This window comes from Theropithecus gelada, chromosome 16 (assembly GCF_003255815.1).
Source record: "Theropithecus gelada isolate Dixy chromosome 16, Tgel_1.0, whole genome shotgun sequence".
Taxonomy (NCBI): Eukaryota; Metazoa; Chordata; class Mammalia; order Primates; family Cercopithecidae; genus Theropithecus; species Theropithecus gelada.
The window spans coordinates 34,092,603-34,115,229 of NC_037684.1; the positions used below are offsets into that span (position 1 = coordinate 34,092,603).

Here is a 22,627-nt window from a genome sequence, read left to right on the forward strand (position 1 = left end):
TCCTGGGAGACAGACTAACAACCCACAGCCCACCACGACCTCTCTCCTGCACGCATACACCAAAGAGGAGGCTGTCCTGCTTCCCGAGCAGTAACTCCTGAGGTCACAGGATCTAGGACATGCACAAGGTCCTTCCCCAGCCCTCCTGGTTTCAGAGACAGCTGAGGGTTCCTGCATCTGCATTCATGTCAGGGTCCCCTGGCCTTCCTCCACACCCACCTCCAGCTTCACCCTAATACATTCCTACTCTTTCCACAATCCACTCCAAACCCCGCCTGCTGAGAACTAAGCTCACACTGCTCCCCTGTGAACCTGCCCCCGTCTCACCTTCCCCAGGGGCAGTGGTCAGCTGCACCCTCCAGGCAGCCTCCTCTCACTGCTGGGGGGGCTCTCCACCCTCTGACAACTACCCCACTTGCTTGGCACTTGACTGCTGCCCGGTGACATCTCATAATTTTTTTTTTTTAATTGAAACAAAGTCTCATTTTGTCACCCAGGCTGGAGTACAGTGGCACGATCTCCACTCACTGCAACCTCTGCCTCCTGGGTTCAAGCAATTCTTGTGTCTCAGCCTCCCAAGCAGCTGGGACTACAGGCGCGCACCACCACGCCTGGCTAGTTTTTGTATATGTAGTCGAGACGGGCATTCGCCATGCTGGCCAGGCTGGTCTCGAACTCCTGGCCTAGACGATCCACTCACTTTGGCCTCCCAAAGTGCTGGGGTTAAAGGTGGGAGCCACCCTGCCCGGCCTCTCATAATTATTAAATTGCCTTTTTCTGTTTGAGGGGTGCAATACTGAGCTTGAGCTTTTTTTTTTTTTTTTTCCCACAAAGGGACTATCCCAGGCCTCCTACATTTTTAATTTAAATGTGGTTCCCTTCAAGTGAGTGACGACAGAGAATCGATTCCCAGGTGGCCTAAGGAGGTGGCCACAGCTGCTGTTCTGGAATTCAGCCCCGGAGACCCCGCCTTCCAAGGGTCTCCCAGGGCCCCTGGATTAAGGTAAGAGAGGCTGCCCTTTGCCACAGGGGGAAAAAAAGAAATGGTTTCCTAGAATAAATCACTATGGACACTGAATTTATGCTCACTCTATGCACATAGCAACAATAATTTGGACAGCACCCAGCAGCAATCAGGGGTTTATCTCCAGGGTTTTACCTTGTGACATTCACAACAACCTGGTGGGGTCCTTGGGGGCAGCTGTGATTATTCTCCCCTCCTACAGAGGTCCTCACTCCCTGAGCTCTTGCCTCAGTCCACAGGCCTGGGGCACAAGAAACTCTTAGAGGAGGCCAGAAGTTGCCAGGAGGTGAGCACGGCCAAGTGGTCTTGGCTGAAAGAATGTGGATCCTGTTGCTTGGGCTGGAAAGAAGGGAGGAGAACTGCTTCCCTTCTGCACAGCCCATACCTGTTCCTCTCTGATGAGTTACCACCCCGCAAAGATTCAACTCTGTTTCGAGCTGAATACAGACAGGAAACTGAGGCTGGGGTGATTAAGCCCAAGGTTAGGTTGCTAATAAACAGCAAAGTCAGATTCTAAGCCATGTCCGCTATCCCCATCTCAAACACTATCCCACCAACCCCATCACGCTACGTTGCACCTCAAAAGATCATGGGCAGGTCTTCCTAGGACAGTAGGGTTTGTCCACACCCACAGTAGCCTGACAGCTTCTCCAGCTCTCAGTAGCATCTCAGCAGCATGAACTCAGGCCTCTGAGCAAGAGTTTCCCAGCTGCAGCATGGAGGACGGTGAGCGGAGGATGCTGCGCAGAAGACAGCATATCAGGCCTCAGCGCCCACAGTAGCCAGGGCTGGTTAGATCTTCCTCCCTCCCCCAGGCTGCTCCTGCCCCTCGACTGCTCCCACAACGTCTCCTCTCCTTCACACACCCACCACCTCACCCTCTCACAGAAAGCTCTTCCTGGTTACTGCCCCCACCGCAATGGCCGCCCTAAACTATCACCCTCAACCTCGGCTGTTTCACGAGTAGATCTTGTCTTTCCAGCTGAACAGGAATAAGACCCCATTTACAGACCGACAGCCGTAGTTCTCAACCTCGACCTCACAGGAGACTCCTTAGAAAGTCAAAAATTATGGCCGGCCACGGTGGCTCATGCCAGTAATCCCAGCACTTTGGGAAGCTAAGGTGGGTGGATCACCTGAAGTCAGGAGTTCGAGACCAGCCTGCCCAATATGGAGAAACCCCGTTTCTACTAACACAAAAATTAGCCGGGCATGGTGGCAGTCACCTGTCATCTCAACTACTCCAGAGGCTGAAACAGGAGAATTGCTTGAACCCAGGAGGTTGCAGTGAGCCGAGTACACCATTGCACTCCAGCCTGGGCAAGAGAACGAGATTCTGTCTCCAAAAAAAAAAAAAAGGAGGGAGGGAGGAAGGAAGGGAGGGAGGAAGGGAGGGAGGAAGGAAGGAAGGAAGGAAGGAAGGAAGGAAGGAAGGAAGGAAGGAAAGGGCTATGCTGCCCCCTAGGGGCAAGGCCTGAGGACAACTTTCACTTCAGATTCCCTCCCCTTCCAGTTAGGAAATTATTTCCCAACAGGGAACCTGCCCTGTACCATCTGAAAGGTCTGCACCAAACACCTTATAGCTCTGTACTTCCTGCCAGCAGGCTGCACTGTCTCGGTCCCCTGCACAGCTCTCAGACCCCAGCAGAGCACCCCACGGGAAGTGTGGGAGGTTAAGTGGGCCTGCGGTTCCAAGCTAGATGAGGGACCAGCTCCTCCCGGACTCCCTGTGAGGCCTTCAGAGAGTAACCACAGCTCAGCCCTTGTCTGCACAATGAGGATAAATGATGGAGCACATCTGGAGTGAGAGGGTGGCAGGGATGGAGCCAGGAAAAACCCCGTCTGACTTCCGGTAAGGCCTACAGGCAAGCCGTTTAGGAAGCGCCTGGGCTTTCCCTTGAGCAAATGTCACCCCCGCCCCCACGCTGAGACAGTAGTCAAATTAGGGGTTCCCCAGAACATTTCTTAGGGCATTAGAACGTCTGAGTTCCTTTTCCTGGTGTTGACATTCTACACCGACTTGATTTGTTCTTGTGCCTCACTTCTTTGTATCTCATTGTTCCAGTTATTTCCTCAAAGTCTCCTCAAATCTTTTTGGATTAAGGTAGGATATAAACAATAAGAATTTATTTTGGACTTGACAAGTTTTGCTCTTTACACAGTGTACGCTGAGCCAGTTCAGCGTTTTTTTTTAAATGTGATCATCTTTAAGACAGAAGCTTTCCGTCTAGGAGACAGTGGTTCCAAAAGACACACATCAGAATCACCTTAGAGGCTGGGTACGGTGGCTAATACCTGTAACCTCAGAACTCTGGGAGGTCGAAGCGGGCAGATCACTCGAGGTCAGGAGTTTAAGACCAATCTGGTAAACACAGTAAAACCCCGTCTCTACTAAAAATACACACACACACACACACACACACACACACACACAAATTAGCCAAGTATGGTGGCACACGCTTGCAGTTCTAGCTACTCAGGAGGCTGAGGCATGAGGATCACTTGAACCCGGGAGGCAGAGGTTGCACTGAGCCAAGATTGCGCCACTGCACTCCAGCCTGGGCAACAAGCGAGACTCTGTCTCAAAAAATAATAATAATAAGTAAAATCACCTTAGAGACTTAAAAAAGGTTCTAGTTCAGATCTAGGGTAGGCCCCAGGAATATGTAATTTTAAAAAGTTTCCCCACTGCTTCTGAAGCAGCCAGCCCAGCCCCTGGCCATGGAGTAGTGTTTGAGAATCTCTGGTCTAGAAACATAAAAAAGGGGGGCCATTAGTTATAAAAATGAGTATCCAATTCCGTTACAAAATGTGATTTTCTAAGTAAAATAAACCTCAACTTTATTCAGCTGATGTGCTTCAAATACAATGGGTCTAAATCCAAATTCGCAAATTAAACCCATTCAAATTCATTAGGGCAAAGGGTGGACAGAACTCCTCAGTGAAATCTTCTAAAAAATTTAAGACTCACCTCACTTACTTGATCTTGGAGTTTCGCTTTTCTTACAACGGTCCCCCCTGAAGTAAATGTCCACGTAATAAAGAGATCCCAAGTTCCTCTTGATAACCCACCTGTTTTAAATCACAATAGGCACACCAAACTCGTGTACAAGGTCACACAGGCTGGCTACTAGAGATTCTTGCATCAGCTCGACATAAGAATTCACCCCCGCCTCCACTAGAGGGTGCTCCTTCACTGGCCTGGACCCATCCCTACACTCTGAGGTGGCGGAGACAGTCACATTGTGAGGCCAAGGTCTATTTTTCACCAGGCACCAAAAGCAGATGTGTGAAAAGTGGTTATGTGACATGTAGTCTCAACGCTCCTGGATGTCCAGACACACTGGCTGCTGTCCACCAGCTCCAGGTGGTAAAGACCCAAAATGCACCTCTGCAATTTTTATCCCAAACTAGAGAACTGGCTCTGAAGGTGCAGCATGAGAGTTCATCAAAGCCAACTAGTCAAATGTGGAAAGCACTGGTGCACACCATGAAAAGACGTCCTATCGGCCCACGCATGATGGGTGCGGGGACTTCTGCCTCCCAGAGTTCACGAACAAATGGCTCAGCTGCTCCCTGCAGACCTTCCTCCAAAGTGTGCTGTCTGGCAGGATCCTTGGGTGCCTGGGGGACAGGACAGCCATGCTGTCGTAGTCTCAGAATCCATTTTATGGATTACCAAGAGGCCCGTGCTAGGTCCCTGGCACCGCAGCGGTGCTGGGTGTAATGGAAATGTCAACGTGAATCCCCAGGGTTGGACAGATATAGGTCTAAAGATGCCGCAACGCCTCAGTCCACCCTCCTCCAGTCACTGCTTTAACTCTGGCAGGGTCCCAACCCATTTTAGGAGTCAAAGATCCCTCCTTCCTTGGAAACCTACGGCCGTCTGGCCCAGAGGGGTAGGAACAATGGAGATTTCATCCGACCAAAAGTGTGAAATCGCCATCCAGGAACCTCAGTTAATCTGTGACAATTAAGAAAACTTACCAAAGGGGAGCTATGCCACAGACGTGCCTGAAAAGACCAACATGACTACAGAGCGGGAGGAAGGGGAGCAAGGGAGGTGAAGAGGAACACAGAAGAGAAGGGAAATAAGACAGAAGACAGTTCAAGCAACAAGAAGCTAACATAGCAGGTGGGGCAGGACAACCAAAGGTGGGGTTAATACTGAGCAGGTTTCCAGTTCTGAAGGATTTTGAGTGTCATTTTATGTCTTGCCATGAAGCTACTGTGCCCAGGGCTGGTAGGGTTGGCAAGGCCTGTGGTAAATGAGAAAATACACTAACTAGGTCTTTCTGGGACTTTCAGTGATTAATCACGTTAGATGGACTTCAAGACAGACTGGCTTTATACTAAATTCCACAAGACAGCTGGCATTAGTACGGCCTGAATCCAGGGCTGGTCAGAGAAGGAAAAAGATCATACTCCCCGAAAACAGAGTGTTACAAGGATATACACACTACAGATGTCTCCACGGTGGCATCTGCCCACACTGGCTGGGTAAAATGGGGGCCTGGCTGGCAGGTGCTAATATATTTCAGGGAAGAGAAGGGAACCAAAGAATTAGAGATACTAAAACTAGAGCTGAGACTGTAACTGGAAAATCACAAATCTTTGCCTACAGCTACTTTCTAAGGGGCAAAGGCCCACAAGGCCTGGGCACAGGTGCCAAGCCCCAGTCTCTGAACCTTAAAAGCCAACCACTCTATTAACAACTAGAAAAAATCAGTGACTAGGGTCAAGACTGAACACTGCCAGGGAATAACACTGGCCTCACTTCAGAAAGGAGAAACACCCAACTGCAGTGTGGAAAATCTTGTTATCGGCAATAGCATCTTGTTTCCCCTAGGTAGCTGCTTCCAGGGAAGGGTGTCAAGTATTGACAGTTAGTCATCTACATGTCACTGGAGTACAGGGGAGGTGGCTAGGAGCATGTGAATCGACCTACTATTTAATATAATGGCTGTAAGAAAAGGAGGCTTCTTTCCTCTCCTTTTCACTTTTGCTCCAGCCTATCAGGAGCCAGAAAGGCCAGATGGTGACAAGGTGTGAACCGTGTGGACAGTCCTGCACGCAGGGCTCACTGTGGACACCTTCCCAGGGCACGCATCAGTTGTGTGAACAAAGCCACCAAAGCCATTCTTTCCCTCCCCCAGTGACAGCAAGAGTGAGAGAGACAGACCTGGGACTTCTTTCATTTCCTAAGCACCGCGTATGGTGGTGGCACTAGCTCCCCCTCCAAGATGTCACAGAAAACAGAGCAGGTTGGAAATTAGATCACAATCACTCCCAAGTGTCTTCACAGTTCAGACAGGCACACATTTCAAAAGGTGGCCTCTGGGCCCCCCTCTCTCTTTCACGCACACACACTTGCAGGCCGTGGGAATGCTGTTCAGCCACTCAGTGTGGCTGGCTCATGTCAGGTACTGCACCACGAGGAACATGACCACACAGGTCAGCAGCATCCCGCCAATCATAAAGTACTTGTCCTGGAAAGCCCGCTTCTCGATGAGCCGCATCACTGTGTTGGACAAGCCCAGCATGTTGGCAATGTCAAGGATCTTCTTCTGAGTCCCCTGGGGCAGAAGAAAAGAGAAAAAAAAAAAAAAACATCAAGTCGCTTTACCAAGGTGAGGGAATGGCATCAGGAGACGGAGCTCTGCCAACAGACATTCTCTTGGTCACAGCCAGAATACACAGAAAGCAGTATCCGCCAGAAATAGAGCCACTCTCATGTGGTTGACTGATTTCTGATCAAGGTACCAGAGCAAAGCAAAGTGGAAAGAAAAGGCTTTTCCACAAATGGTGCTGGAACGACTGGCTATATAATATCATAGATATGTACTTTATATATATGTATCTCTCTTATAGATATGTATGTAAAAACTGAACCTCAATTCACATTATATATAAAAATTAATTTGAGATGGGTTATAGAATTAAACATAAAAGCTAAAGCCACAATTAAAGCTTCTAGAAAAAAAATAGGGAAATATCTAAAAACTGCAAACAGGCCAGGCACAGTGACTCATCCCTGTAACCCCAGCACTTTGGGAGGGGTGGGTAGGAGGATTACTTGAGGCCAGGAGTTCAAGATCAGCCTGGGCATGTAGTGAAGACGCTTTCTAAGTTATCCAGGTAAGGTGGTATGCACCTGTGGCTCTAGCTACTTGGGAGGCTAAGGTGACAGAATCACTTGAGCCCAGGAGTTCGAGGCTGCAGTAAGCCAAGATCATACCACTGCACTCCAGCCTGGGTGGCAGAGCGAGGCCCTGTCTCAAAAAAATACATAAATAAATACATACTGAAAACAATGGTATCATTAATTACAAGATGAATGAACAAATTATGGTATACCTGCACCAATGGAATACTGCTTTGCAATAAAAAGTACCTGACTACCAACATGGAATTAAATAGGTAACAACGTGAATGAACCTTGAAACATAACTGGGAAGAAGAAGTCACACAGAAAATAGTAGTTTGAATACCTTTATATGAAGCTCAATAACAAGCAAACCTCATCTATGGTGAAATAAATCACAACAGTGATTGCCTGGGGCAGAGGGGTCAACAGACTGGGAAGGGGTCTGAGGGATCTTTCAGAGGTAATGAAAATGGTCCAGGCCTTGATGGGAGTGTGAGTTACAAAGGTTGATACATTTGCCCAAATTCACTGAACTGTAAAAATATGATCTGTACACCTTACTGTCTGTAAATTACATCTCAACAAAAATACTTAAAATTAGAATATTTTATACTAAAAAAAGAAGGCAACATCAAAAAACTTGTCCTCGGCTCTCTAGTTCCAATAATCCTTGATACCAACCCATTTACTTTGTAGAGCAGAATCTTTGAGGTTTCTTCTGAGTACAATGGGTGGGTCAAGTCCATATTTACAAGAGGGTCTGAAGTGGGAAAGACAGAAAGACACCAACACAATGACCTAAAACCCTTCTGTAAATGGCATCACCCACCACCGAAACAAAAGGGCATTTTATTCCTAAACCAAAACACAAACCATCCAGCCTGTCCTTCCCTACTGCTTTCTAATTTTCAGCCTAAAGCACATTCAATTTCTTAGTAAGTAACAAGTATAAGTGAATGCCGGGGCAGACCCCAAGTCACTCAGCACACATCACCCACTGCAACTTGTATGAATGGCATCTAACCTCATGCCCCATATCTTTTTTTTTTTTTTTTTAAATAAATACACATTAATGAGCAACTGAGAGAAGCAAGGAAAGTGAGATCAACATTAGGCATCATGGACAGGAATCCAAAATCTACATTTTGCCCAGACAGCAACTAACAAGCCTTAGCCCGAGAAATTACAAGTCAAACTTCACTGCCTTCAGAGATCAGAGAAATGTATTTTTTTCCCAAGAGAGAATACAATCAGACTCTTCAAGTCCTGCTTAGCTCTGAACACAGATTATTTCATCACCGTATGAGACTAAGGATCAACCTTCTAAATCACTTGAAAAGGACCATAAATTTCAAAACATGTGTTCATTTTCAGCCACAAATTGGCCCCAGTCTTCAGAGTGTTTCGGCCTAGCCCCTTCATGCCCTCTCCTATGTTCCTTTCGAATGGCGTAGGTGGAAAATCCCTGACAGAGATAGGGTGGGAAGTGGATGAAGGGAATCAAGAGACAAACACCAGGTAGCCACAGGTGTGCAGAGGAAAGTGATTAGAAACCTCAAGTCTCAACCCCCAGCCACCTCACAGGCTTCCCCTCTGGAATCAGTGTGGGTGCCAGGAGGTGTACAGACGCCCCAGTGCTGCCAGACTTCAGTGGGAAGCTGCATGTGCCTTAACAGGAAGCTCTAACCCCCACTGGCTCTTCATCATGTGACATGGAGTTTGTTCCTAAAAGGCCTCTACTGTTTTTCTGAGATATGAAAAGGAGAGTAGCAGTTTTCTAAAGAAAGGGCAGACTAATCAACACGTATCAGTTCAGTTCACCACAGGTGGCTCTCATGAAAGGGGAGTGCCCAGCAGGCTGTTGGAGACCACCCTTCCAGGCCATCTGAGACACTGCAACTGTCAGCAGGAGGCGAGTGTCACTTGCAGCTTGCCTGACCCTCTCCCCTGTAGAGATGGCAGGGACTGTTCAGAAACGCACTGAAGTCCTGTGGAGCTGACAGGCTCAACATGGTCCAACAAAAACTAAGATAAAGCTCACACTTCCGAGTGACTGTTTCTCACAGCTCAGTGGCTGGGAGTGCTTCATTCACAGGGGACCACACCCTGATAACACACAGAACCCACGCCCTATTATCCATCAGGGTTGATACAGGAAAAGGGCAGAGGCTGAAACATCATGACTGACATCAGAGTCTGTGTAATGTTTCTGTAAACCACTCCCAGGGGCTGGAGTCTCAGCAGTGCCAACTGGTCAGGGCTTCTAGGAATACCTGAGGCTAGGGAGTGAAGAGTCGCTGGGATCACCAGCATGGGTTTTAGAAGCTCTAGAAGCTTCTAAAGCTCTAATCTACTGCAAACAACCAGGCAGCCCTAACACTGCACGGTGGGGATTCAGTTACTGAAATACAAAAGGTTTTAGTTATAAGGCAGTCCACAGTAGGGGTCCTAAGGGAAAGCCACCTTAAAGTGAGGTACCAAAGGACAGCCACGTCTTCATTCTTCCAAGAGTAGATTCTGTAACACAATTTCTCAGCCTGTGATTGGACCCCTCGTAGTAGCACTCACTTTCATGATAAGTTCAGTAAATGGGAAAAGACCTGGATAATAAGAGAGGCCACTTCATGGTTTGTTTCAAGCACTGGCAAAGGAACTGGGTACTTTCAGGCTCACAGTAACTCAACTCCAACAGAAAGGATCCCAAACGCAAGTGCTCTGTCTTGTCATCAAAATATCACAATTTTGAGGACACGTAATCAAAATATAAACACAGTTACTGAACTATTGGATGAGGCTAAAACAAGAGGCCTTCTCCCTGTCCCCCAGCAGGGACCCCACCTTCAAGGTCAGTCTCTGGGTCCTCAGTCCATCTAAAATATTGTGCCCATCTAAAATGAGGTCATCCATGCCGTGGTGAACTTTCTGGAGGGAGGAGTTAAACTGCAGTGATTCGTCCATTGGTATGGTGGTGTCAGAGTCCTGTGAAAGAAACACAGGCACTTGATTAACTTTGCTTGTCAGTCAGCTCCTGGGGTCTGACTGCTCTGTCTTTTGGTCAAGGCCAAGCCAGAACAGCCAGAGCGGCGGTGCAAGAATCAGCGGACCCTAACAGATAAGAAAAAGCCAAGCAAAGGCCTGGGGTGGCCTCTGTCCACACAGAAGAGGAACTTCCTCAGATCTGTCACTCTCCAAATGAGTTCCACTCCACAAATAACATTAATTCCAACGATACTTGTCTCTGTATCACTGTCTCCTCTTAGGAAAAGCCATTCCTTCAAGACCTCATTGGGTGTCTCCTAAAGGCTTTCTCTGACTACTCACTAACCTAGCTTGTCCCAAATGTTCCTTTCCTTGGCTTCCCCTTAATGCAATGTTAAATGTTTGCTCGTGTCCTTTAGCTATTTTATCTATAGTTTACCTCTCCAAGTAGACTGAGGGTTAACTAAGGATAGAGGAGGCTGTGCTTCTGCATTTTCTATATATATATATATATTTTTTTTTTTTTTTGAGACAGGGTCTCCCTCTGTCACGCAGGGTGGAGTGCAGTGGCATGATCTCAGCTCACTGCAACCTTAGCCTCCTGGACTCAGTGATTCTCCCACCTCAGCCTTCTGAGCAGTGGGACCACAGGTGCATGCTACCATGCCCAGTATTTTTCTTTCTTTCTTTTTTTTACTTTTGGTAGAGACAGGGTTTCACCATGTTGCTCAGGCTGGTCTCGAACTCCTGCGCTCAAGCAATCTGTCCATAGGCCTCCCCATTTTATAGATGAAAAACTGCCCAGAAAGGTAGAATAACTTGTCCAAGATCACAGAGCTGGTAAGAAGTCCAGTGGAGGTGGGAATCTGGGTACTGAGCGCACGGCCTGCCCTGTTACCCATACTGTAGAGAGAAACACCAACACCCATCCTGGTGGCTCTACTTCTGCACTGAAAGTGGACTACAGACAGGAGCCAAGTCCTTACCAGTTGTGAGAGTGTTCCCTTCTCTTTTCTGCCAATCACAAACTCTCCTGCCAAGTAGTGCTGGGGTTTGTTTCACGTTTTTTTTGAGACAGGGTCTCACTCTGTCACCCAGGATAGAGCGCAGCCTTGACCTACCAGGCTTAAGTGATCCTCTCACTTCAGCCTCCCGAGTAGCTGGTACCACAGGCTCATGCCACCGTGCCCGGCTAATTTTTATACTTTCTGTAGAGACAAGGTCTCACCAGGTCACCCAGGATGGTGAACTCCTGAACAATCTGCTGCCTTGGTCTCCCAAAGTGCTGGGATCACAGGTGTGTGCCATTGTGCCCCGTCCTACTAGTGCTGTTTTTACCACCTAAATCCCAGTTTCAACTGTCAGAAAAAAAAAAAAGGTTATGCCACTGTTTCTTTGCTGCTCAGATTTGGAATCATTTTGTACACGTGCATTTTCAACTGCCCCTGCTAACAGGGGAGCTCCTCACACGTAGGTGTCAGGTCTTTTAATTTCATCATGTGCTTTACTCCTAGTGCCTGAATTAATCAGTGTTCTGCATGCAGCTAATGCCCAGTGCGTCAAAAGACGCTGGTGTTTGAAAGACTCAGTTAGAGACTTCTCTTCAGTAATTTGACAAACACTTACAAAATGCCATTTACATACAAATCTTTCTTACCCTCCCATCTAAAACAGTATGGCTGATGGGCCATTATCTCTCAGAAAAATGTATTATAGCTCCAGATGGTAGAATGACCAGGAAGAAGTTTCATTTGGCAAGTCAATGTTTATTAAGAACTGACTGTATGCACAGCATCACACCAGGCTAGCAAAAAACAAAATAATCCTAAGCGATCATCCCTGGTCTAAAAAAGGCCTGAATACTACATTATTAACGATCTAAAATCCAAACATCTTTTAGTGTGTCTTATAGTTCATTAAATTTTTGAACTGTTAAACACTGTGACCTGACTGCTCAGTCTGGGGAAGCAAAACAACGTTGGCAGAGCCTGAAACACTTGGGGAAATTTATTGCAAAGCAAGGATGCAGCATTGAGGGTTAAACATCTACAAAGCGGGAAATGATGTGAATTTTAACAACAGGCTTAGAAAGCTAACATCTCTTTAGAAAATAATCCTCTGTAAAAAACAAAATACAAAAAGCCAAAGCACACTTCACTTAGTAGAATATATTATGCAGGACACAGAAAAGACCAGTCTGTTCTACAGCCACGTGCAGGAAATGATCTGGTTAAGACTAAAGGGCAGGGACAATGGGTTCTGAGAAATCAAACATGCACACCAACACATTTTCAGACAGACTCAGGCAAGCAGTCCGTCTAACCCTACACATCTGTTAACAAATTCCTCCAAATTGCTGCTCAGACTAGGGGCAAAAACATTTTAATGCACCTGACACTGGAACCACACACATACTCGGCACAACGGCAACTGCCCGCAGGCAGCTTTGAAATACTGCCTTCTCTACAAATGGCCTAAGTTCTAATCATCTGTCTCTATCTGATCAGAAAAACGTTTCCACTATGTGAACTTCCACCTTTCTGTCTCAGACCAGTCCAACCAGGTAATTTTCACCTCTGCCTATTCTCCTTCAATTTAACTGCTTCCTCTTCAGGTTTTTGTCTTAGAAAAAGGGATTCTCTGTCGAGGTCTAGTCTCTGTGGCAATGCACAAAGTTCCCGTCATTTCCAGTTGGTTTCCTCATCACCAGTCTTCTTCAGATACCCCCAAAACAGATGGCGCTCAGAGATCTGAACTCCAGCCCCCGCAATCTGTCAAATGCAGGCCGACCCTCACCGCAGGCCTGGCTTACGTTAGTGGTGAAGGTTCGAGACAGAAGCTCTTCTCGCTGTCTCTCCTGCTGCTCCCTTGCATGGCGCCGATGCTGGAAGTTTCTGAGCGCAGTCTGCAGGTGCTGGACATCATACTTTAACTGGTCGACCCGACTGGAATTGATGGAGAGAGAGATTAAATTCCAGAAACTCAGGGCAGCAGAGTCTCAGGGGGCCAGGCTTTGTATTCAGGAAAGACGGCATTTCCTTACTTCTCCCTACACCACCCCACACTATACCCCACCACCACAAGATCTGATTTTGATCAATGATGTTGAAAGTAAAGAAGTAACGTGTGGTTAAAGTGAGATGGTAGCACACAAGTTTCTGGCAGCTTTACTTCAGAATCTGTTGCTCTCTGATTCTGGATGCATGACAGGGAACAGGGGACAGGAAGCAGGCTCGCTGACCTCTTCTTGACCTTCTATGGATTATATCGCTCTCCTGGAAGAAGCCCAAGGGCATCTTTGAGGTAAAGCATCCACAAAGTTTCATAAAACTTTTGGAAACAGGCACTGGGGGTGGAGTGGCGAAGGTGGTTTCATTTTAATTTCATGGTGGAGTATCAAACATTAGATCAGCATTTCATTATGGGTAGACTGATTCAAGTGATTTTTCATTTCAACCCAAGAAGAACCCAGCAGGAACCAAAGAGCAGAACAAAACTCCATGGCAACATTAGGCTTCAGGTGGCTATGGGTCTAGTCAGAAAAACAGAACTGGAGGCAAAATTTCAAAATGACACCAAAGAGGTCACAAGGTTTCTGAGTCACAAACCTCACAGGCTATTTATTTTGAGGAGCATCACTCAGATACAACTGTGCCCTTTGGGGGGGCTTTTTCTTTGCGTAGTCGTAGTTTTTCAACATGTACGTGGGTTTTCAGAATATTCTATCGCCTCCCCCCCAGGAGAAACGCCTGTCTTGCCGGGCCTGGAGTAGCAGTGCCATGTCAGAGGTCAGCACTTACAGTTTGGCATTTTGCCTTTTGTTAGGGGGCTCCTTGCTGGACAAAATCTCCAGACGTTCTAGACGGCTGAATATCTGGTCTATGCTTGCTTGGATTTCGTTTTCTACTACTGTACAAAAAAGAAAAAAGAATAATTGCTGGAAAAGAGATAGTGAACTTAAATTAGAATAAATTACAGATTTTTTTTTCAATATCCAATAAACTAGAACTACATATTTCAAAAGGAGAAAAATGTATACACTAATGAATAACAGAAAAAATTCAAATTATGCCGTAAATGTTGTTTTGAAAAAAGTACATGTATATAGTTGTTAATGACACAACAATGCCAATTTTTTTAAAAAGCTGAAGGTAGATCTGTAGAAATAAATTTCCTACCTTTAGAAAATAAACATGCAAAGGTTGTACAAATAAATACTTTAAGCTAAATTTTCTGATATAGGTCTTTTCCTTTGGATTTCTCAGACGTGGATTATAAATACCTAGTAAAAAGACTGCCAGTTGAATTCCCTATAGTAATGAGTTTGTTTTTTTTTTTTACTTAAAAAAAAAAAGCATAAAGGAAGGGGAAGATTAGTATGTGAAACATACAGAGGAGAGCTCCCTTAAGGCTTTCTGTAAGAATGGGTGGGCTGAGCAACGTTGACATCCCCAAAATAGACCAAATATCAATAGGAAAGGCCCAGGAAAGAATCCACAGAGGTAAAGAGATATGATAAATACGGTTATTTTCCTTATCCCTTTGGATAAGACAGTCAAAATGACCTCTTTCCATTTCTAATCATGTAACGAGATTGCTGAGAAGGCAAACAAAGTCCAATGAACAAAAAAGCTAAACTGTGCACAAAAGAAAGCATCCAGACTGCTTCTTGCCCCATAAAGAAGTGACAGCAGTGACACTGCCCCTTCCTAGGCCTTTGCGCCCACAGTAAACAAAGACAGTTGAGATTAGAACAAGGTGGGGCACAGAACCAAGAACAGAGCTGCTTTTGAAGCTGTGAAAGGAGACGTGAGAGAACAGGAGGAATGGGACCGGAGGGAGCCCAGCAGTGGGGTGGGTAGGCAGCCCCCGCAGGTGGTGTCCATATGACTGACTCAGAAAAAACATCTTTCCTTAGAATAGAAAAAAAAAAAAAACCACGAAAAAAACCAAAAATCCAGCATGCTTCTCAAAAGAAACCATGCTGTGGGAACTAAACTAATTAATATTGCTGTTCGTTTCTGAATAATCCTCCTAAAAAGCCACAGTTCTCAGCTCAGAAGAAATGGCCAATTCCAGTTAAACATCTCTGAATTTTTATGGAGTACATTCCTCTAAGGACTAGGTAATTAGATTAAGACAGATGGAGGCAAGCGCTTCCATTCCCATAGGGCCATGTCAGGTTGAGTGGAGGGGTAATGGGGGATAAGACTTGTGGGATTCCAAGGGGCACACTCAGGGAAATCAGTGATTTTGCCATAGGGTTTTTCTGTCCACCCTAACAACAAAACTCATTCCACGCTGAATCATTAAGCCCCCGAGGCAGAGTGCAGTCAGGAAACCCAGCCCATTAGCACCCTGTCATCAGAGAAAGGACTCTGGTCTCCACAGTTAATTACTCACTCTGCACAGACTGCTTGTCTGCCGTCTCCAGGCGTCCCATGCGAGACTGGATCTCGTGGACCTGCCTATCAAAGGAAGAGGGAGGAAATGAGTGAGACAGGAGTAATCAACAGCGCTTCAGTCAGAAAAGACAATGTTTCTGATGCCAACATGTAACTGATTTAAATTGACAGCATCACTGAAGGGTAAAATTTGTATGTGGCACTTTAGGTCCCACGTTTTGGCATGGTTTCTAATATCTTAACTACTAACAATAACACTGATAGGCAGATTATGGGTGCTTACCATATCCAAAAGACTCTGCCAAGTCAATAACCCTGTGAGGAAAGTACTATTATCATCCTCATTTTATAAATAAAACTGAAGCCCAGAAAGCTTATGTAACTTGTTCAAGGTCACACAGCCAGTGATAAACCTCGAACCGGACCCAGCCAATCCTACTTTCTGTTCTATGACCTAATGTGCTAAGCACTGGCCTGTACTAGGAAGAGTCAAAGAGCAAGGGAGATATAATCCTTGTCCTTGAGAAACAACATAATTAGGAATGACAGGCTGGACAGACATGAACAAGTCCTGGGAAGATTCACGAGAAAAGCAATACACATAAGTATAAACAAACAGAAAGAGGGGCAGCTCTGCACAGTGGTGTCACAGGCAAGCAGACAGAGGGGCGGGGCTGAGAAAAAGAAACCAGGTAAGTTTTGTGGACGGAGAGAGTTCTGAGCATCACTGTGAAGAAGGGAGACATCATTTGGTGAAGGAAGATAGAGAAAATTGATATGCAAAAATTCATACGAGACATGTGGATTACAAGCAGAGAGGGCTGCTTGAAAGAGAATCGGGTCAGAGGAAGAGGACGGTGAAGTGACTCACTGGAGGAAACCAGTCAAAGGAAGACCCTGAAAGACAGGGACCTCCTGTTTGGTAAACATCTTCCCCTGACAATATCAAGGAAAGAAGGAACTGCCATCTCATTTGGAAATGCAACACTGTACCCCGGATCTGGGTAACACTCTCTGGAGGCTTTCCAGGGCCTGGCCAAGGACAGCCTCAGGACCCCCTTCCTAGTGGTCCTCCATGATCAGTCCTTGGGATACTGCTTATGCTGGCCCCACCGTCCACTTCCTGGTGCTCACAGTGGAGGTTCCCCAAGTTAGGGCCCACATGTAGGGAGCCTGCTGGACTCTCACATCATCCCCAACGCTGGAGGAAAGGTCAGCAACCAGTCTCCATCATGAGCACTGCAAACCAGGACTCCAAATTTACCAGTGCCAGCCAGGCACCCAACTTCGGCTTCAGCTGGTGCCCAGTCTTTACCAGGGCTTCCCTGTGGCCTCCAGACATGCCCTCGGGCACCAAAAGAAGCCGGGCGAGCTGTGAAATGACTCCCCAGGGTGCTCCTAGGCAAGACCTGTGGCCCTGAGAAGCAACTAGAAATCACTGCTAGAGTCCAAGACCAGACCGTTGCTTCTGGAAAGTCAGTCCGGGATATTCCGGGATGATGCGGGGGTGTGGAGGTATGGGGGTGGATGTAGGAATGCAGCCTGAGGTAGCCGACATCTGAAGCAGGGCAAACAAGGGAACGGGTATAGGGGACCGGAGGGTAACGGGGATGGAAAGGAGAATTAGGACTCTAAGGAAGTCCTGACGCAGGCTGTGAGGTAAATTTTCAATGCTGATTTAATAGAAAAATCTGAAAGTTCATAATATTATCAACACGAACAGTGACATAATAAAAAGTGGGGAGGCCAAGAATAGCCAAGACCACTCTGAAGAAGGAGGGGGAGGAACGACTTGTCCAACCAGCCATTATGACTATAACAATGGAAACAAGATGGCGGCAGTGCAGGCACAGATGGACAAGGAAAGGCAAACCCTACAGCTGGCCCAAGAGGAAAGAAAGAGCGCAGACACAGCTCCACGTATTTGGGAGCTTTTGAAAGAAGGGACTACAATAAATGCCAACAGCTCCGGTTTGTTATCCGTACAGAAAAAGGACACCTCGGGTAATACATAAAAATAAACTCAAGCTCACTTAAAACCTATCTGGAAAAAGCAGAGCTTTCAAACTTTCTGAAGAAAATACAGGCATGCATAAATGACCTTGGGTTACAGAAGGATTTCTTAAATAAGACAAAATCCAAAAACTACCTGCCCCCACAAAACCCACAAACCACAAAGAAAAAGACAGATACATCTGACAACATTAAAATAAAAAACTTCTGTACACCAAAGCCACAAAATAAACAAGTAAATGAACAGCACAGACTGGAGGGTATCTGCAGCAGATAACAAAGGATTGATGTGCAGAAAATATACAAAGAATTGTTACAAATCAATAGGAAAAGTCCAACAAGGCATTTTTTTTTAAAAAAAGAAGAAAGGGCAAATGACAGGAAAGAAAACCCAAATGGTCAATCAATACACAAAATGACACTCAACTAGGAAAACACAAATGAAAAGCACTGAGATCACATTTCTTTAGCCCGTCAAACTGACAAATATTTTAAAGTTTGGGAACATATGCATTAATAAGGAAATAGGGAAACTAGAACTCTCATACCCAGCTGGTAGGATTATAAATTGGTAAAACACTTTAAATGCTTTCTGACAATAACTAGTAGAATACAGCATGTGCCCATCCTATGACCCAGCACTTTGAGGAATGTATCCTAGAGAGCTTCTGGGATACCTTGAGGAGATGTAAATGGCAGGGATGTTCATCAAACCACTTTTGTACAGGCCCATAATCCACTGACTTTTCCCATCAAATCTCTATTTGCTTTGAACCAATTAGAGAAGATGTAGCTAATAATACAATTCCAGTCGCTACATTTCATGCTAAGAAAAGATAAATGTGAAACAACAAAGCCAAGTATGAATGGCAAGGTGGGAACTACTAATATGCCAAGTGCAAAATCTGTCTCAAACTGAACTGGGAATTCTGACAACACAACACGCTGGAAGTCAATAAGAAACAGGTAATACACAAGCAAGACTTGGGAGCATGGCCATAAGGAATGCCCTCTCTAGCATGGGGTCCATGGTGGGCTTGGGCGATAATATAACAAAGCAGAGAAATGGTAGCAAATAAGCCAGGGTCACTGTAGCTGTCTTTTAAAAAGGTTTACAGAAGATCTAGGAAGAATTTTTTAATAGAAGTGCTTTTTAAAAGTTCATGAAACTACTCACCACCCCCCACCACCCCATAACATCCACTTTACATCCAGGCTGCCTCTGACCACTGTGAATGTGAAAACGCTATGTAATCTATACAGCATCATGTAAGTTTGGTGTTAACTTTACTTAAAAGTAATGGCAACAATCTGGTCATTTTCTTTTTTTTTTTTTTTTTTGAGACGGAGTCTCGCTCTGTCGCCCAGGCTGGAGTGCAGTGGCCGGATCTCAGCTCACTGCAAGCTCCGCCTCCCGGGTTCAGGCCATGGCCATTCTCCTGCCTCAGCCTTCCGAGTAGCTGGGACTACAGGCGCCCACCCCCTCACCCGGCTAGTTTTTTGTATTTTTTTAGTAGAGACGGGGTTTCACCGTTTTAGCCAGGATGGTCTCGATCTCCTGACCTCGTGATCCGCCCGTCTCGGCCTCCCAAAGTGCTGGGATTACAGGCTTGAGCCACCGTGCCCGGCCTAATCTGGTCATTTTCATTTCACTCACTTTGCCTTTACATTTTGCTCATTAAAGGGCAAAATCTATCAAGGAAAAACATGGTCTTGAGATAAGGTAATAGTTCTTAAGCCCAGCTGCTCAGGAAAAAAAAAAAAATGGTCTTGAGATAAGGTAACAGTTCTTAAGCCCACCTGTTCATCAAAACCACCTGGGGAGCTTGTTAAATGTAGTGCTTCTTGTTTCCTGGACATATGATAACATCCAGGACAGGAGACTGATCTTGGACTACATACGGGACAAATGTGGTCGCCTTTACAACCACTGGGATCTCAAAAACAGAAGCTTGGCTATTAGCTCCTCTATAAGGTTTACCTAAAGTAAACGTTTAAGTGTAATATGTTTATTCTGTTTTTCATCTTTTATTTTCACTCATTCGCTGTTCAAGTAGATTCAGGAGTTTTCAAGTAACTTTAAAATGTCAATCCAATTCCAATGTATTCAATGTATTCAGGGACATGGTAAGAGATAACCACAAACTGGGTTCAAAGTTCCAGTAAAATTAATACGTTTAGCTACTGTTGTGTCAACTCAGCTATAATCGCTAATTTCTGCAGTTGCCAAAGTTCATTGCTGGTGCTCACTGGACTCCACGTGTTTCCTGTGAAAGTCATTCAGTCACCAGTTCTGTATCATGGAACTGAAAGGAGCCTTACAGTTTAACCAGCCCAAACTACAACACCATTCTACAGATGAGGAAAAACAAAGCAAGGAGGTCTAGAACCAGAACTCCCACTCCTGGTTCACCACTTGAAAGGAAAGACAGATACTGCAGCATAAAAGAAAGTAAACTCCTCAAGGGCAGGGCTGTGCTGCCAGCACTGAGAATGGTGCATAGCACATAGTAGGTGCTCAATAAATATTTAATGAATTAATGAGTGTCGGGGTAACAGAGGGCCTAATAGTTGTGGGGCAAAGCTGGCCCACTGCTTGTTTTGATAAATAAAATTGTACTGGAACACAGGTACATCAATCAGTTTATATATTGTCTATGGCTGTTTTCCCAATATAACAGCAGAGCAGTCACTATAGAGACTGCATAGCCAACAGAGCCTGTAATATTTACTATCTGGCCCTTAACAGAAAAAACTGGCAAGCTGCTAGAGTTCAAGGGTGCATTGTTGAAGGCCTACAGAGTTCATCTACACTCCACACACCTTGTTTGGGGTACCACTTAGAATTCCTCTTCTGAGCCATGCAGTTTTCTCTGAGATTAGCTGCACTGAAAACAGGTAGTCTAAGACTCTCTAAACAAAATTATTCTTGAATATAAAATGGCTCATGGCCTTCTTGGCAACATCTTTTAACTAAATTAACTAGATAAGACTATACATAACAGATTAACTTCAAGGCACCACCATGTCCATTGTGCCCCGGGATTGTGAAAGATCTGCCCTTTCTTAGTAACATGAACATAATTGCGTTTCATTCTTTCTCTAAATTACTCACAGACTAGTTTAAGTCCCTTCCTATAATGTTTATGTGAGAATAGGGCTCCCCCGTGTAAAAGTAAATTCTGTCATTACAAAGTAGGTTCTGTATTTTCGCCCACACAAATGAAACACTTCATCGTCAAAATAAAAGAAACCCGTAAACTTAGAAAATGAAAGAGAAAGAGGATCTTCACCCTCTTACTCCTAATGCTTCAGGGCATTTCATTTCCAGGCCTTGGGAGTGTGAGTTTAAGTGTTTTAATCAATAAAACTACAGCATAAGTTTGACAGTTCTCAATAGGACAGGTATATACCTCAATAAATTGAGAAGAGGATCTAAAACAAATACTTTTACACCAGAGTTCATAGCAGTATTATTCTCAACAGCCCAATGGTGGAAACATCCAAGTGTCCATCAACAGATGAGTGGGTAACAAAATGTGGTAGATACATACAACGGAACATTATTCAGCCATAAAACGGAATGAAATTCTGGTAACAGGTTACAATATAGATGAACCCTGAAAACATTAAGTGAAATAAGCCTGATACAAAAGGACAACTTCTGTATGACTCCACTTATAAGTATCTAGAATAGGTAAATTCATAGAGAGAAGTAAAACAGAGGTTACTAGGTGCTCTGGAAGGAAGAAACGAGGTGCTACTGATTAACAGGCACACTGGGATGATGAAAAAGTTCTGGAAATGGATCTTAGTGATGTAAGTTGTGTACCTACCCAATGTCACTGAATTGTACACTTAAAAATTGTTAAAACAGTAAATCTTATGTTGTGTATATTTTACAATAAAAAATAAAAATCATAGAATTCCGTCCCCCCAAAACAGGGTAAAAATCATAAAATTCTGCCCCCTCCCCCAAAAAATAGGGTAAGTATGGCCCCATTACCATATTCAACTACATATCTCAGCAAGTTCCAAAAGTGCAGGACGATGCGAATAAAGGACACTATCAAGGAACTTAAGTCATGAGAAGTTAAATTAAAATTCGACTTTCTCTGCGATAACCTGTAATCAAATACTATTAACAAGTAATAACAGCGAATGCTACGTGGACAGCAATTTCTTTGTCCCATAAAAACGTGGTCTTTAGTATAAATCGAATAAGAATAAAAGTATTTTCCCGTACGTGCCTTGACTCTCCAATTAAACAGTACACTCCTACGGCCAGGGGCCGTGTCTCCTACTCCGTGTCTCCTCTCGAGCTCTACCAACCAGGAGCACCGAGTTGACAAGTGCTGGACAAAGTTTTATAACCTGCAGGTGCCACTTTCCCTTCACCCAGTCTACCCAGCAGGTAGTCACGGACTTGCAGACCCCAGGAGTCATCGGCCCCACGTCTCCAGGCCCCAGGCTGAACCCACTGTCTGTGTCTGACCTGGGCGTCCCGCCAAGGATTAAGCACTTCGGAGGCATCCCCAGCAGTGCCCTGGCGGAAAAACTCGGCCTCTACCCTGGCGGACGTCCGAGGCCCCAGCCCCGGAAGCCAGCCTCATCTGGCCTATCCTCGTCTAGCCCCTGCCCGCTCCCCAATCGGCCCTCACTTGTGCGTTTGCTGGTACAGCGGCTCCATGTCGCCGGCCGGGCCGGCCACTGCTCCGGCTCTGGCTTCCTCTGAACACGTCCTCACAGCCCCCCTTCCGGTTTCCGGTTTCCGGTCGCAGGGCCCTCCCTCCCCTACCGGCCAAGGCTGCCCGCACGCGCGCCTTACTAGCGGTGGTTGCGAGATGAGAGAAGGGGAAAGAGAAATGAGGCCGGCGACGGAAGGATAAGTGTAATCACAGGCTCGGCTTTACGTGAAGGGCATGGAGGTGTAGATGTTTGCTGAAGGCTAGCCTCAGGATTGAGTCAGGCAATAGGAAGGACAATGGCAGGATACTCACGAGAGGTCCTCAGAGCAAAGTTGAAGGCGAGCGACGGACATCTGCTCTTCCCTGCCGC

At 45.7% G+C, this 22,627-nt stretch overlaps 1 protein-coding gene across 6 annotated transcripts; it reads right to left on the reverse strand.

The window, feature by feature from the left end:
• Nucleotides 1–3,836: 3,836 nt before the first annotated feature.
• On the reverse strand, nucleotides 3,837–22,329 carry GOSR2 (golgi SNAP receptor complex member 2). 6 transcript variants are annotated; one of them, XM_025362734.1, is made up of 7 exons: nucleotides 22,231–22,329; nucleotides 15,555–15,619; nucleotides 13,952–14,060; nucleotides 12,964–13,096; nucleotides 10,011–10,151; nucleotides 6,495–6,600; nucleotides 3,837–4,648 (listed from the first exon to the last, which is right to left on the reverse strand). In XM_025362734.1, the coding sequence occupies exons 1-7, from the start codon at nucleotides 22,257–22,259 to the stop codon at nucleotides 4,590–4,592; spliced, it is 642 nt and encodes a 213-aa protein (XP_025218519.1). In that variant the 5' UTR covers nucleotides 22,260–22,329; the 3' UTR covers nucleotides 3,837–4,589. The 6 variants fall into 6 exon arrangements, with proteins under 6 accessions (XP_025218519.1, XP_025218521.1, XP_025218524.1 ...); XM_025362736.1 differs by having other exon boundaries at nucleotides 3,837–6,600; XM_025362739.1 differs by lacking the exon at nucleotides 10,011–10,151 and having other exon boundaries at nucleotides 13,952–14,057; nucleotides 22,231–22,310.
• Between the last annotated feature and the right edge of the window lie 298 nt (nucleotides 22,330–22,627).